The 13,272-nt window shown below is 46.2% G+C and overlaps 1 protein-coding gene across 1 annotated transcript in view; it reads right to left on the minus strand.

The window, feature by feature from the left end:
• Positions 1–13,272, minus strand: part of ttll5 (tubulin tyrosine ligase-like family, member 5) — an 84,680-nt gene that overhangs the window by 20,110 nt on the left and 51,298 nt on the right. The window contains 1 exon segment of the mRNA XM_064328042.1: positions 3,041–3,236. Within this exon segment, the coding sequence (XP_064184112.1) occupies positions 3,041–3,236 (196 nt within the window).

Here is a 13,272-nt window from a genome sequence, read left to right on the forward strand (position 1 = left end):
CAAATCTCCCACGAGCGCCGAGTTCCGCAGAGCAGCCGGTGACCCAGAGCTCCCCCTCTCGCAGCCCAGCGCTCGGAGCGGCCCCGCTAGCGCCGAGCGGCGGCGTCCGGCTCCCCCGGCGACGCGCTTTAAGAGGCCTTACGGGACCGCGCGAACGCAGGCCCGACAGCTGCTACGCGAGGGTGCTACGCACGCATCACGCCACCGAACGCAGAACGACCGGGAACCGATCCGGAGACTGGTCTTCCACGGCCATTTTGTTCGTTGTTGTTGTTGTTCGCGGTCGTTCAGCGTCATTCAAGTGCACTCAAGCGAAGAACCGGCTCGGACAGTAATCGCAAAGAGCGATTCCACTGTTAACAGTTATTTTGCTGTTCGTCCGAAAGAAAAAACCTGCTTTTTCTGTTTTTTTTTTTTTAACGTTTACAATATGCATTGCCACAATGGGTCTTCTTTTTCTTTTTTTGGTCGTCTGAAATCATTTCTAATAGTTAGTCAGAAAAAAGTAGACCAGCAACCGAGCATTTTTACAAAGACAAATAAAGCCGCAGTAGACATGGCTGAACACTACACTGAAAGCGCTAAGCTAATTGCAGGGCCTGTGAGAACAAACTCATGTGGAAGATGCAGCAGAAAGAGTAAGCTGAGGGCAGACTCGGGGTTGGGGGGGAGGTGGTTTTTGGGGTGCTGACAGTGAGTGACTCACGAGGCACGGTCAGCCCTCCCCAAACCCGCGGCCGAGGCCTGTAAATGGCCGCTTTGTGCGAGCAGAACAACCGGCCGGTGTCTCGGCCGCGCTTCGTACGATTGCGCGCACCAATTAACGGGCCAGATTATTTCCTGCCTCGTATTTATCATAATCATCATCGTCGTCGTCGTCATGGCGGAGGGGACGCCCGGTTACGGCGAGGAGCCTCTGCTGATTGGTGGGGCAGCGTGAACCGGTGAACTCTCCTCAATCAGAGAGAGAGAGGGGAGGGGAGGGGAGGGGAGGGGAGGGAGCAGAGAGGTTACAGGGATCACTTTCACAGAAACGCTTGCGTAATTGCGCCAGCCGGGCCAAGAAAAACACCGCCTCGCTCGTATTAATTAGGCCCAACCTCGAGCAGAAACGCTGACGTCAGCGCGATCGCCGTTACCCGAAAAGTGAACAAACGAGCGCATCCACTCGCTCCAACCCCCCCGACGATTCAGTCACGTCCCAGCGCCAAGCAGGGTCACCGTTCGACAGTGGCCTGGGTGCCCTGCCACCAGCGTGCACGAACCCACGCCCATCTGCGGTACTCTCAAAGGGCGTGAAAATTAAATGCGGCAGGTTTTCTGCGTTTTCTCCTACCTTGCATCTTTTTTTTAGAGATTTCGTTTCAGCAAAAACACACGGATCTAAAACCGGAATGAAATTTCAATAGTGACTAAAGCAGAAAAATCCATTTTCTGGACAGGCAGGCTGCTCAGACTTTACCAGGTCACTGATTGGCTAAGGTCCCTGATCACATGACTTCCAGTCCAGTTGCTCAGCCAAATTTCGAGGGTGGGGAAAAAAGAAAAAAGCACTGAGGAGAACAAAAGTAGGGGGGGGGGGGCTTCTGGTTGTAAAAAAAATTATGCTTGCATTATCATTTTGTTGAATTTCCAGCGAATTCGTTCCATTCACTCCATTCCGTTGGTGGCCTGAGCAGAGACTCCCACAATACTTTTGCTAATACTAACACAAGAGACATGGGTCTGAGAGACTGTGTGAGCTTTTAGCAGGGATTTGGGCAATATCATTGTTTAAAATAAACAAGCGGTTGATACTGCGCAGACGAAAATACAGGGGCTTCCTGACTTTTCTCAGCAGAATTAAGTTTTCCCGTCCCATGCAACTCAATAGCACTCAGAAGACTGCGTGTTTACATACAAGACTTTGTTTCAATAAATTTGAAAAATTGGGGGAGGGGTGGGGGGGGGGACAAGAGCTTCTTGCATTCCTCTGAACCTCAATCAAAGGAAATCAAGACTGGTACTAAAATGTTCCTGACGCTGAAACACAATTGCAGTCCCAGAGCTTGGAGCCTGATCAGCTGCCCTTGGCCTCCTCCAGCTTTCTTTAAAAGAAGTCACCACTGCTCACCCCGCAGTGCACTTTCCAGATTTACTTTAGGATTACACTGAGCAGAAGAAGAAAAAAAACCACTTAAGATGCCTTATCTTCTGTCCGATGGTATATACCGTAACGGAAAACACACAGGATGCAATATCCTCGTATGACATTGCAGAGGCACTTCTGACTGCGTCTTGCTTCCATCAGCCCAGTCTTGCCTCTCTCTCCGAAGACCATGCAAGACTGCACGGTTTTCAGCCACTTCTGTACCACTGGTGCTGTTCACGGTTAACGTTAGCAGCACTTTCGCTATCGGCTTGGACCAATACGTCAGTATGGCACTTGTGTGTGAAATTGCTTCACAAAAAACGTTTTATTGCGGCTGTGCTAGCACATTTTAGTACATTACCGATACTTCTATTTATAAAACCTTACTGTATAAACTAGGCTAAGTCACTGGATAAAGTAATTACATAAAATTATGCATACAGCATACAGTGCATATATGTATAGCACAGATAATACCGTGTGTACAAAATATATTATTCACTTCCTGCTTTGAGAAAAAATAGTTTTAATATGGTACATATATGTAGAAAGTATAAAAATCTGAGGAAGATAATCTTTTTAAAAACGTTCATTTCTGGCACAGAATTCATTTGCACGTAAATTTTAAGCAGTAACCTAGCCAGTGTGACTTGCAAGGCTTACATTCTTTATACATAAAATCAGTTTCTACAGCTGGATGTTTACAGAAGCAATTCAGGTTAAGCACCTTGCTCAAGGGTACAACTGCAGAGCCCCTCCTGGGATTCAAACCAATAACCTTGGCGTCCCAAGCCCAGCTGCCGGAACATTACGCTGCACTGCAAGCACGAGAGTAAACCGAAGGAGAAAATGTCCGACTTTGGGCCGAGCTTTGAGACAAACGGAGCCTGAGAGGCAGACGCACTGTACCTGGTGGCGAGCGCGACTGTGGTCCAGAAGCTGCCGGGACTGCATCTTCTGCTGCTGCAGCTGCTGGATGGCGAACTGCAGCTGGTAGCTGCCCGAGGTGGGGTGGTAGCGCTGCTGCGGGGCCACCCCCGTGACCAGGCCGTAGGCGCCGTGCGCGTCTCCGTCGCTCAGGGTGTCCCCGTCGTCCCGCGGGACCCTGCCGAAAAAAAAAAAGTTCACACAGACCCTACTGCGTTCTCACAGCACCACAGGAACGACCGGTAGCAAATCATCCGTCGGCTGGGAGAATGACATCACAGTTCAGTCACAAGAGCCCGCCCTCACTGTCCATTCATGTTTTCTCAAAATTGGACTGGCCTGCTTTCTATAGAACAGGAACACACACGCCAGTCCATCAGGCTACGCTTTCTGCATTTGGAATCAGTGTGAGAAAAAAAAAAGACATGAGAAGAGTTAAAGAAGTCGCTCTTACATGGAGCAGAAAAGGTCAACACATTAAACAAGCTGCACTGAGTGGCTGTGGTCAGCGGGCCAAGGGCCTGGCCAAGCGGTGAGGGCAGGGAGCACTTAGCATGACGAACAGCAGGCCGCAGAGCCCACCGACACGGGCACAGCTGCCCGCTTCCCCTGGCACACCACACCAATTCAGAGCCTTCCCTTCGTACTTAACGTCACTAGAACATGGCGTTAAGACTACTAAAGGTTGGCTTTTGTTGCATCTCCAAACTAATTGTAATGCTCCAAGAAATAGGCTATACACTGCAGATAAATCACAGCAATGAGAGAGAGCAACAGAGCGAGAGAGTTTTATTATACTATTATTATATTACATGTTATTAAATTATGTTATTATTATTACTGCTTATATGTATGTATATATGTATGTGTACTGTATGTATACAAGTATATACAATGACAATATTCTGTTGTTATTCTTTGTTTGTTAGCAGATGTTTTACTTTTTCCTTGCAATGGTTGGCAATACAAATTCTGACATGCTAAATAAGCAGCTTGAATTTGAAATTTGAATTTTGAATGAAAGACAGACAGGCAGAGAGAGAGATACTGTAGCACGTTACAGTACATTCTGTTACCTTTAAAGAATGTGTGCAAATGACTGACCCAAGTAATTAAGGGCAGAAGTTAGTTCAACAATGAGTTTGCACACTAGAGAGACACAACTGTGCTTAGACAGTTCATGCTATGCTTCATCACATCAAGTATTGCATTATTACTTCAAATGATGCAATCAGTTTATGCAGCTGATTTCTTAAAAGGGCCTGGAGCACCGAGCAGTCATAGCCAAGGGTACAGAATAAGCATTGGGTTTGTATTGCTGCCTAAATGTTAAAAGCAGGTTTTTCCGTCATTACTCTTGCAAATGCTTTTCATTCTGTCAGCGTTTTATCAACCACCTCATTGTTAAAAACAAAGCTGCAGGCTGTTTTTCTTAGCAGAAACTCTAACCACATTATCAGCTTTATAAGAACTAAAGGCCAGAGGATGCTTCCCTGCTATGCCTATATGGGGAGGAGAAAGGTTAAGAGACAAGCTTCAGCAAATTCAGCCAACTGTGCCTGAAATGAAAACACACCCAGGACCATCCAAGACCTAAGCTTCCTGAGCAAGCAGGACAGGAGTGGTCCACACTGGGTGAAGCACTCTCAGCTCAATATGCTCTTACGTGAGTGCTGGCCTCTCTAGGCACAAGGTCACTGAGAAGAGGCAAGGGAGAAACCTGAGGCCCAGCAAACAGGAAAGACTCTGTGGGCCATGGGAGTACATCCAGGAATTACATGCCCCACCTTCTCAAGGCTGAACTTGGCAGCTTAATTTCAATTACTATACAGGAAGTTAAAAAACGAATTTGAACCACACTGACATATCCAACTGTGAATTCACAAAGTCCAAGCTTCTTATCAGTTACTACTTAGGGCAAGTTCATGTATTCTAACGCAGACAATGTGAATAATAAAGTGGATGTCTATGGTCACGCAGGCCTAATATTTTAAGCATGCAACACGTGAAACACGGGAACAGCAGATTTACCGCCCCATTTCCCTCCTTGCATCGACCTACAAAACCATAACAGTGGGGTTAAGGGTCAGCGTGGCAGAAAGGTCCACGTCTGCTCCACCTGCAAATCTTACCCACCCAACCACGATAATGCAGGCGCCACTGCAGCGGCGGACCCATCACACACACTAGCTGCATTGTAAACATAACCCTTGACTCCCCTCTCTAAAACCGTCAAGTTTCATATGCTTCACAAAGCAACAACCTGGAAAATCAAACCTCTGAGCACGTCAACGCGTTTGTTACCACATCATCGCTCCTTACAACTTTCTTCTGCTTTTATTACCCTTCAAAGAAGGGTTGGCACAAGCAAAGTTCTGAAGATGAAAAAAGGCTCAGCAGCCTGAAAAGCCAGAACAGAATTCCTTGTTTCAACGGCAATCAGAATGCAGGAAGCTGATAAAGTTCCTTTATCACAGAGGGATTCTGTAATGTTTACCGACTCCGTTAGAAATATGCCAAATGTGCAAAGCTGAAAATACACTCTTTAAAAAAAAAATTAATTAATTAAAAAAAAAAAAAAAGGCTTTTGAATTTACACAAAATAGACACGCATTCCCCATTTGACATCACAGCTAGCACAACAGTCAGTGTGACCCCAGGTCCAATCCAGGCTGTGGTCCAAACGCACGCCTGCTTGGCACAAGCAGACCTCCATGTGAACCTCCAAAAGATCAGTGTCAGATTTCATGTGATCGTATAAACACAAAACGGAGTTGACCTGGCCTTCTCCGTTGATTTATTGCATGTACATCTACCTAACGAACAGTCATGGTGTACGTCCCTTTTATCCCACTTCATCCTCAGTTACTGGTGCACTATGGGAGGCAGGGGGAGAGGGAACATAAGCTGCCTGTGTCCCCCATCATGAGCAACAGTCCCAGGCCATGCAATTCCAGCACAATAAATAACAGTCATCAAAGAAGGTTATAAAAATGACCACAGACGTATTTCCCATCACTGGTGCGGCAGGCTCTTTTTTGCAGCATTCTGGAGGCCGGCATGATTGGGCGAGGGAACAACCCGTGCCGCAGTTACCCAAATGAGCTGATACAAGTTAAAACAACACCGCCCCGCCAGTCGCGCATGTGCCGAAGGCGTAAATCTGCCGCGCGGCGCTGAACGTGGGAACAGGGCCACGCCGCGGTGACATCACGTTTAAACGCCTGTGGCTCACCATGTGGATGTCATCGAGCGCAAGCCCGTCTGCCATTCCCATCATCTATTCATTCTCTCTCTCGCCGTCTGCCCAGAAAGCCGTGGCGGTGCTACACAGGACGTGCCGTCCGTGCCTCAGGGCCAGTAGGCCAGCTCCGTGCAGAGGGATGATGCAGGGCTTCCCGTTTCAGATGTGCTGTACGGACGGAGGCCCGGGGGAAGGAGGGGTTAAATCTGCGCTCGCCCCGCAGGCTTTCAACTGTAGCATCTCGGTCCGCTCATTTACGCACTCCCATTATCTGACAGTGGGATTTCTCGCGTTCGCACCTCAGGGAATTCCAGGTGCGTACCGCTACATCTGGTTACAATTACGGTAAAACTTTTTTTATTAAAAGGACGACATCAAACTTTTAAAAAAATAAAAACATTAAAAAAACTTTTAGTGTCCTCCTTTTTCCACCCCCACTAAAGCCTTTTAAGAGTTTTATCAGCTTTTTTTCTCACGGGATTTCTTGCATCTGTAAATCGATGAATGATGTTATCCTAATGGCTTTTATGAGCTCAACAACATATTTTATGATGCAATTTTAGCTTTTGAGAAAAAAAATAAAGGCAAAACAGTAAAGTTCTGCATATTACCCACACACTATGCTGTCTACAGTGATTAAACCACACTGGTGTTTGACAAACATGAAGGCTATTGGTATATGAAGCATTCCATGAATTTCCTAATTGAACACCAACTATATGCAAACAGACCTTCTAATTCACGATTTCAGGAGAGAGAGATAAATATCAATTAGATTTTCTTACAAAGGAATCTCTTGTGCTTAAAGTGGTTTCAAATTTTCTTTTCCTCTGCAGAACTTGGCTGAACAGGAAGAACCTGACATCACTGGAACTCATTCTGCAGCTTCGTGATGGGCGCACTACCTGCGGTTATTCTTCAGGAGTTCGGAGAAGGGAAGTGCTACAACAGAACCAGCCATCATTTCACTCCTTCGCCAGAACTAAGCAGAGACATTCATTTCTTATTTCCGACTCCATTTCCCAAAGCAATTGCTTCGTTCCAATCAAAATCCGAGCCTAGGAATTTACTGGAATCATAACCTCAAACCTTACCAGCAGTAATCCAGAAGCAGGTAGAGTTACAGCTAAAAATGGAGTGTGCATGTGGGAGAGGACCTTTTGGTACAGAAATGGAAATTGAGTTAAGGGGACTAAACTTAAGTGTCAGTGTACAGGAATGTTAGATCAGTGAATATTTCGGTATTTCGGATAACAATGACATGCACTGCTGCATCCCAAACCTAAATATTCCATAATGACGACTAATCGCGAATCCAAAACACACATTACTACTCACCTCAAGAATAACCCGAGAGCTGAGGGAACATTCAACCCTCACAGTGAAGCGTAAAAGTACCCCAAATACCAGTCCGTGAGTATGGTTAATTCACAGGCAAGTGATACATGTTGTTGTTATGCACACTAAGATTGGGGGCTGGTAAAATAAATAAACTTGGTAAAGTGATGCAGCTCTTTATTGTCTTACTTCACACTGTTTTTGTTGAATTTGTTAAGGGAAAACGTCACGATTTCAGCAAAGCTTGAGGTCCCAAACTTCACCGAAGGAAAAAAAAAAGATTTTGGGCCGTAAGTTCGTTGTGTAGCGGTATCCGTTTGACTTTTGGTTCTCGCTCCATTTAGAATAAGATGCTGGGGACCTCCACAACAGCCCGCCCAAGGGGTTAACTGCACGCATGTACTGTAGATGGGCATAGCCTGCTCTCAGCACACTGAACTGTTCAAAGCGCTGAGGCAGCATACCTGGCAGATCCCGGCCACGTAGCTTCAAAGGGCTCGCCGCTCTTTGAAAGCCATCGTACTTCACCCCCGCGGTTTCCTTAAAGAGCCGGTGCGCCTAACGGGTTCAGCATGTTTGGCACACACCGCCGGCCCCGGCACTGGGACTCAGGAAATTATACATTAAAGCAACAGTATCGAGTCAAAATCAAAGCGGTTTTTTTTTTTTTTTCTAATATCTCATTAAAGACGTTACACCGGTCGAAGGACCCAACAATGGCTGCAGCAATAACAAGGGTCGTGCGCCAAGAAAAGGGTTCAACTTAATGAGGGGAGAAGAGGGTTTCGGTGAATTGCATCATGTGGAAAATTACTGTATGATACCGAAGCCTTTTGCTATCCACCTTCCCACCATACCTCTGTTTCTCTCTCTCTCTCTCTCTCTCTCTCTCTCTCTCACACACACACACACACCTTTGGCCGTGTCATCGTCAACTGACAAGGATCCAGGTTCGGGAAAAAATTTCTGAGTTAATTATAGCTTCCATTATTGAGGTATTCAGGTTAACCAGTGTCTTACATAATGTATGCACAGTACAGTATGCACAGCAAGGACACTGATTTACTGCTTCTTTCTGACAAGCTCCTCAGCTGCAGTAACAGGTATACCCTCACATGCAGTGGAATGTAAGAAATACAGATGCAGTTCAAAAGCAGAGGGGGTAGCCTTTAAAAGCAAGCACAATGCAGCTGAAAAAGGAGGGACAGTCAAAGGAAAGGTTCTCCAACCTCGCAAGCGCGCCGTTTAAAAAACGCTGTGAGCCTCGGTATCGCCACACCATAGCAGTTTAGCCCGTTCACTTTTTCCAACCTGTAATATACATTTGTGCGAAGTAAAGAATTATATATCAATTTAATAAAAAAACCTTTTTTTCCTCTTTTGTGGAAATAAAAACATTTTAAAAAGTGAAAAAGCCAGACATTCCAGGAATTCCCTGACAGTTCCATACATAAGGAAGGGCAGGACTGGAAAAACACAGAAGGGGAGATCAGGGCCAAGCTGTCTGAGACACTGTCACTCACGTATCACTGTAAAAATAGAGAGCAACCGCACATTTAACCCTCGCCTCTCCGCCTCCTCTGGCGTTACTCAAGCCATGAAACCTGCAGTCTGAACTCGGGGGTCTCTCCCTCACGGACGCCAAACATCAGCGCGGTGCATCGTCCGCAGCCTTCCCTAACCCGCCTACAACGCCTGCTTCACCACAAGACTCTCAGATGCAATCTGGGGCCTACAAGCACAGCTCGATAATTCAAAGTGATGCTTTGACGAGCCAAAGGCCTAGCAGAGTGAATACAGCGAATACAGCAGCAAACTGAAGCACTCGCTCTCAGCAGGGAACAATGCAGCAGGGCAGCTATGCCTGTGTAGCACAGCTCTGCTGGGGTTGGGCTATGTGGGAGAGGGATTGTTGACTTAACAGCACCCCCCCCACCCCCCCCCCGCATCGTCCTCGGCTGCCTCCATAGTCCCATGCCGCACTCGGCTATCAGCTCATCCTGCTCGCACACATAAAAACGCAGTAAAAATGCCACTGGCCCCCAAAAAAAGAGAAATCTTTTCAAGTAGGGCTATAAAAAGAAATCTCACTAAAACTCCAGCAGTCTCAAAACTTAGAACGCCACTTCTCCAAAAAATACATTAACTTTCGGTTTTCGCTTTAAAGATTCTTCTGTGACCGTTAAACTCGCCCTTAAGTTTTATTGACTGTGACCCAATACCCCAAACTAAGCACCAATAAAATTTCCCAAAGTTGATTACACAGAAAATCTTCCCACTGTTAATTTGCCTCTTGAATGCAGCCCTCAAAAAATCGGGCCGACAAATGCTTCTCAAGAGCTTAGACTCTTGTGAACTTCTCAAAGGGAGGCTTTTACTGGTGAAGGCAGGGCTTTTGTTTCAGTGATATAATGCACTTTCCTATGAGGAAGAAGAGAGGCTTCCCATATAAACCTTTGGAAAGCACACTTAAGAACCAGCTCTAAAACTCCCTGCTCCAAGTGGTTTGAACAAAACAAGCATATATTTCCATGAAGGCAAAACTGGTGTCTTTTATCACACTCCCCTAAAAATGTCAAATACACAATGTTCGCATTTATACCCTGCTGAACAACCTCTCTGCCATAATGTACACTCGTTAAAGGGCTGGAAAACCTAACACTGGACCCAAAATTTGAGAATCATCCATTTGAAACAAGACACAGACAAAAATTTTAATACGTTCTGTTGAAAAAACACAATACACAGTGATTTACTGGGCTTTCGACAGCAATGAAACATTGGTTCAGCTTTCATGCTACTCTTTACCAGGACACCAAAGTTCTTTCCCTTTCTCACGATACAAAGTTCTGCACTTTCGCATTTTCCCTAGACCATATCGGAACACAAAATTAATCTGAATTCACAGAGACCATAAACATGGTTCTGATGTGTTCGTCACAAGAAGGAAGGCAACATAACAATTTCAAAACAACCGTCAAAACCGTTTCGTCTGTGCTCAGCTGGCGTACCTCTCACTTATGGGGCATTAGCTACAAAATAATAAAATGACTACTGCCCCCTAGCAATGTACAAAAATACAAAGCGACAAACAAGGCAACCTACGTTGCAGTGAGTATATTAGTTTACTTACTAGAATACAATGCACTTGTTGCTTTATCTTAATATAAACTGGTGGAGCAAGGGCAGTTACCAGGGCTTTATAATCCATCCATTTCTATTTATGGAGACGTTATTGGCCCCAAAAGTACTGCGCTGGTCATAATGGAATGAATGCCTGACTGTACTCACAGAAAGCGTAGTGTCGTGACCAGCTTTCTAAATCAAGATAACTGCAGCAAACGGCAAAGCGCTTTTCTCTTTTCCACATGCAGGGAAATACCGCACGGCCATAAAAATATGCAGTGATGGGTGTCCGGATTACAGCCCATTAGAACAGGCAGAGGAACGGCGCTGGGACTGGAAAAGAGATTTCGCTCGATGGATACGGAGAACAACAGCTTCTTATTCACCCCAGACAGGCCAGACAAGCTCTAAGACAGGTCCCCATTGGGCTTATCACCACTTTATTTAGCTTATATGCTAATCCTGTTAATGTAGCACAGAACGCAGGCTTGAGAAAACACACCCGTTTATTTTCTGTGACCCCCTGGCTGCATTCGCGCCACACTGAACCTGCTCTTCTCGATTATGCACAATGGCCCTACATTTCGCAGATTCCCGTCTCTCTGTGAGGAATGGCTGTTTGCTTTGGCAGTGAACCCCAGCGAGATTGCAATGCACCATTCGCTTTCCCCCAGCCTCTGAGAGGGCAAATACCGCACTACACATGAATAGTAATATTTTACAGAAGTCAACCCGAGGGGTCTTTTAAGGGGACGGAGGTGCGCTGGGCGAAAATATGTGCGGGAGATGGAGAGGTAAGGCGAGAAATGGGTAAAAGATGGAGAGACTGCACGGAGGGGACATGTATCTGGCTGTTCTTGCTCTTTTGATCCCGGGAGGGGGGGAGGGGAGGGGGGGCTGGTTCTGTGGACTTGTGAAGTTCATTGAAACAGAAACACTAATCTTGGGGATCAGCCATCTGCTTGCATTCAGGTCACTATCACTCAACCACCCCCCCCCCCCCCAACCCCCCCCTTTTCGACCGCACTTGGAGAAACAATATCACCAGAGTGAGGGAGGGGGCTAAATCCTCACATTTTCGATGAGTCAAAGGGTTTCAGGCGGTACTGGCACACTTGAAAATACAAGTTGTGCCCAGAGTGCCTGAAGTTGTGCCCAGAGTGCTGTTTCCAAAGTACAGTCTACTTTTTGTTTTATATTTTTGGGCAAAACTTAGGAATTCATGAGCAAATGTGACAATGGAGTAGGTGGGTCATGTGGAGTTTGTCAACAGCTCCCAGCAACTGATAATGAAGAGATGTCCCGAGCAATAGGTAATGTAACCACAGTGTCAGTGCTGCTGATTGGCTGCGATTTGCCCACAGTTCATACGCTGTAGAAAAGCATGAGTACCCAGAGAATGGAGCACACCACTACTCATAAGGTCATCTCATAAGCTTTCAGATGTAAACAGGTGTACATTTCGAAAAAACAAAGGCTGACAAACGGTCCCCAAGATGAAGACGGTTGTCACTGCAATATGGCACTCTTTCAGCCAGACAGCTGGGGCCCCATCTTGGCACATCAGAGCACAGTTCTCTTCTTTGGTCCAGTTTTCGCTCGGATGCTTGCCGTTCTCAGTAATGGCTTCTTCGCGGATGAAGTTTCAAGACTCGCTCCAAAGGTGCCAACTTCCCATCATATCAGACAGCTGTTGTGTAAAATCGCTGAAAACCAGGAATCTGGGGAGCAATTTTGTTTTTGTGTGGGCTACACCTTTACAGAGTGTAAGGTATCACTTGGTAATGCTCCAAGAGCTAGTTCTGTGGAAATTTAACCAGGACACTGGGCTTAACACCCCTCCCCTACCCTTTTGAAAATTGCCATAGGATCTCAACATTCTAAGTCTCATGAAAGAACAACACGTTTTTACAGCACAGTGCCCAATCGCTGGGCTGGGACATTGGATTATCCATTCTGGCCAGAGCACTGGTGTGTGTACACAGTACTGGCCCAGCAACAACTCTTTCAGTAGCAACTCTGTTTTCCAAAGAGGTCTCCTGTCCAAATACTAAACAAGCCCGCGCCAATTATTTCTGCTGCAGTTACATCATATCACAGCACAGCCGCGAGCTCCATCCACAATGGCATTACAGTTAGGACACCGGCTCTCTGAACCAGATGGTTTAGGGGGTCTAATTCCCTTGGAAAGCTCCGCACTTTCTGGAAAATACACGAGAACAGTAGATCAACACAATTATACAAGTTCTACAGCGATGTGTATAAACTATTCAATGCAATTTCAACAGTCACGGATGAGGGTATTTGCTAACCAAATAATTCATCGTAATAATGACAATACACTATAATACACGGGAGAAACCCGTGCCAGCCGAACCGACGCTCTGCTCTGAGCAGAAATTCCCCCCAGCTGCAGGCAGCTGAAAGGCCCACTGAACCAGTTCATCCCGAGCATCAATCTCTCCGTACCAACCCGGCTCCTGATTTACATGTCAAGTAATTTAAA

This window comes from Anguilla rostrata, chromosome 1 (assembly GCF_018555375.3).
Source record: "Anguilla rostrata isolate EN2019 chromosome 1, ASM1855537v3, whole genome shotgun sequence".
NCBI lineage: Eukaryota > Metazoa > Chordata > Actinopteri > Anguilliformes > Anguillidae > Anguilla > Anguilla rostrata.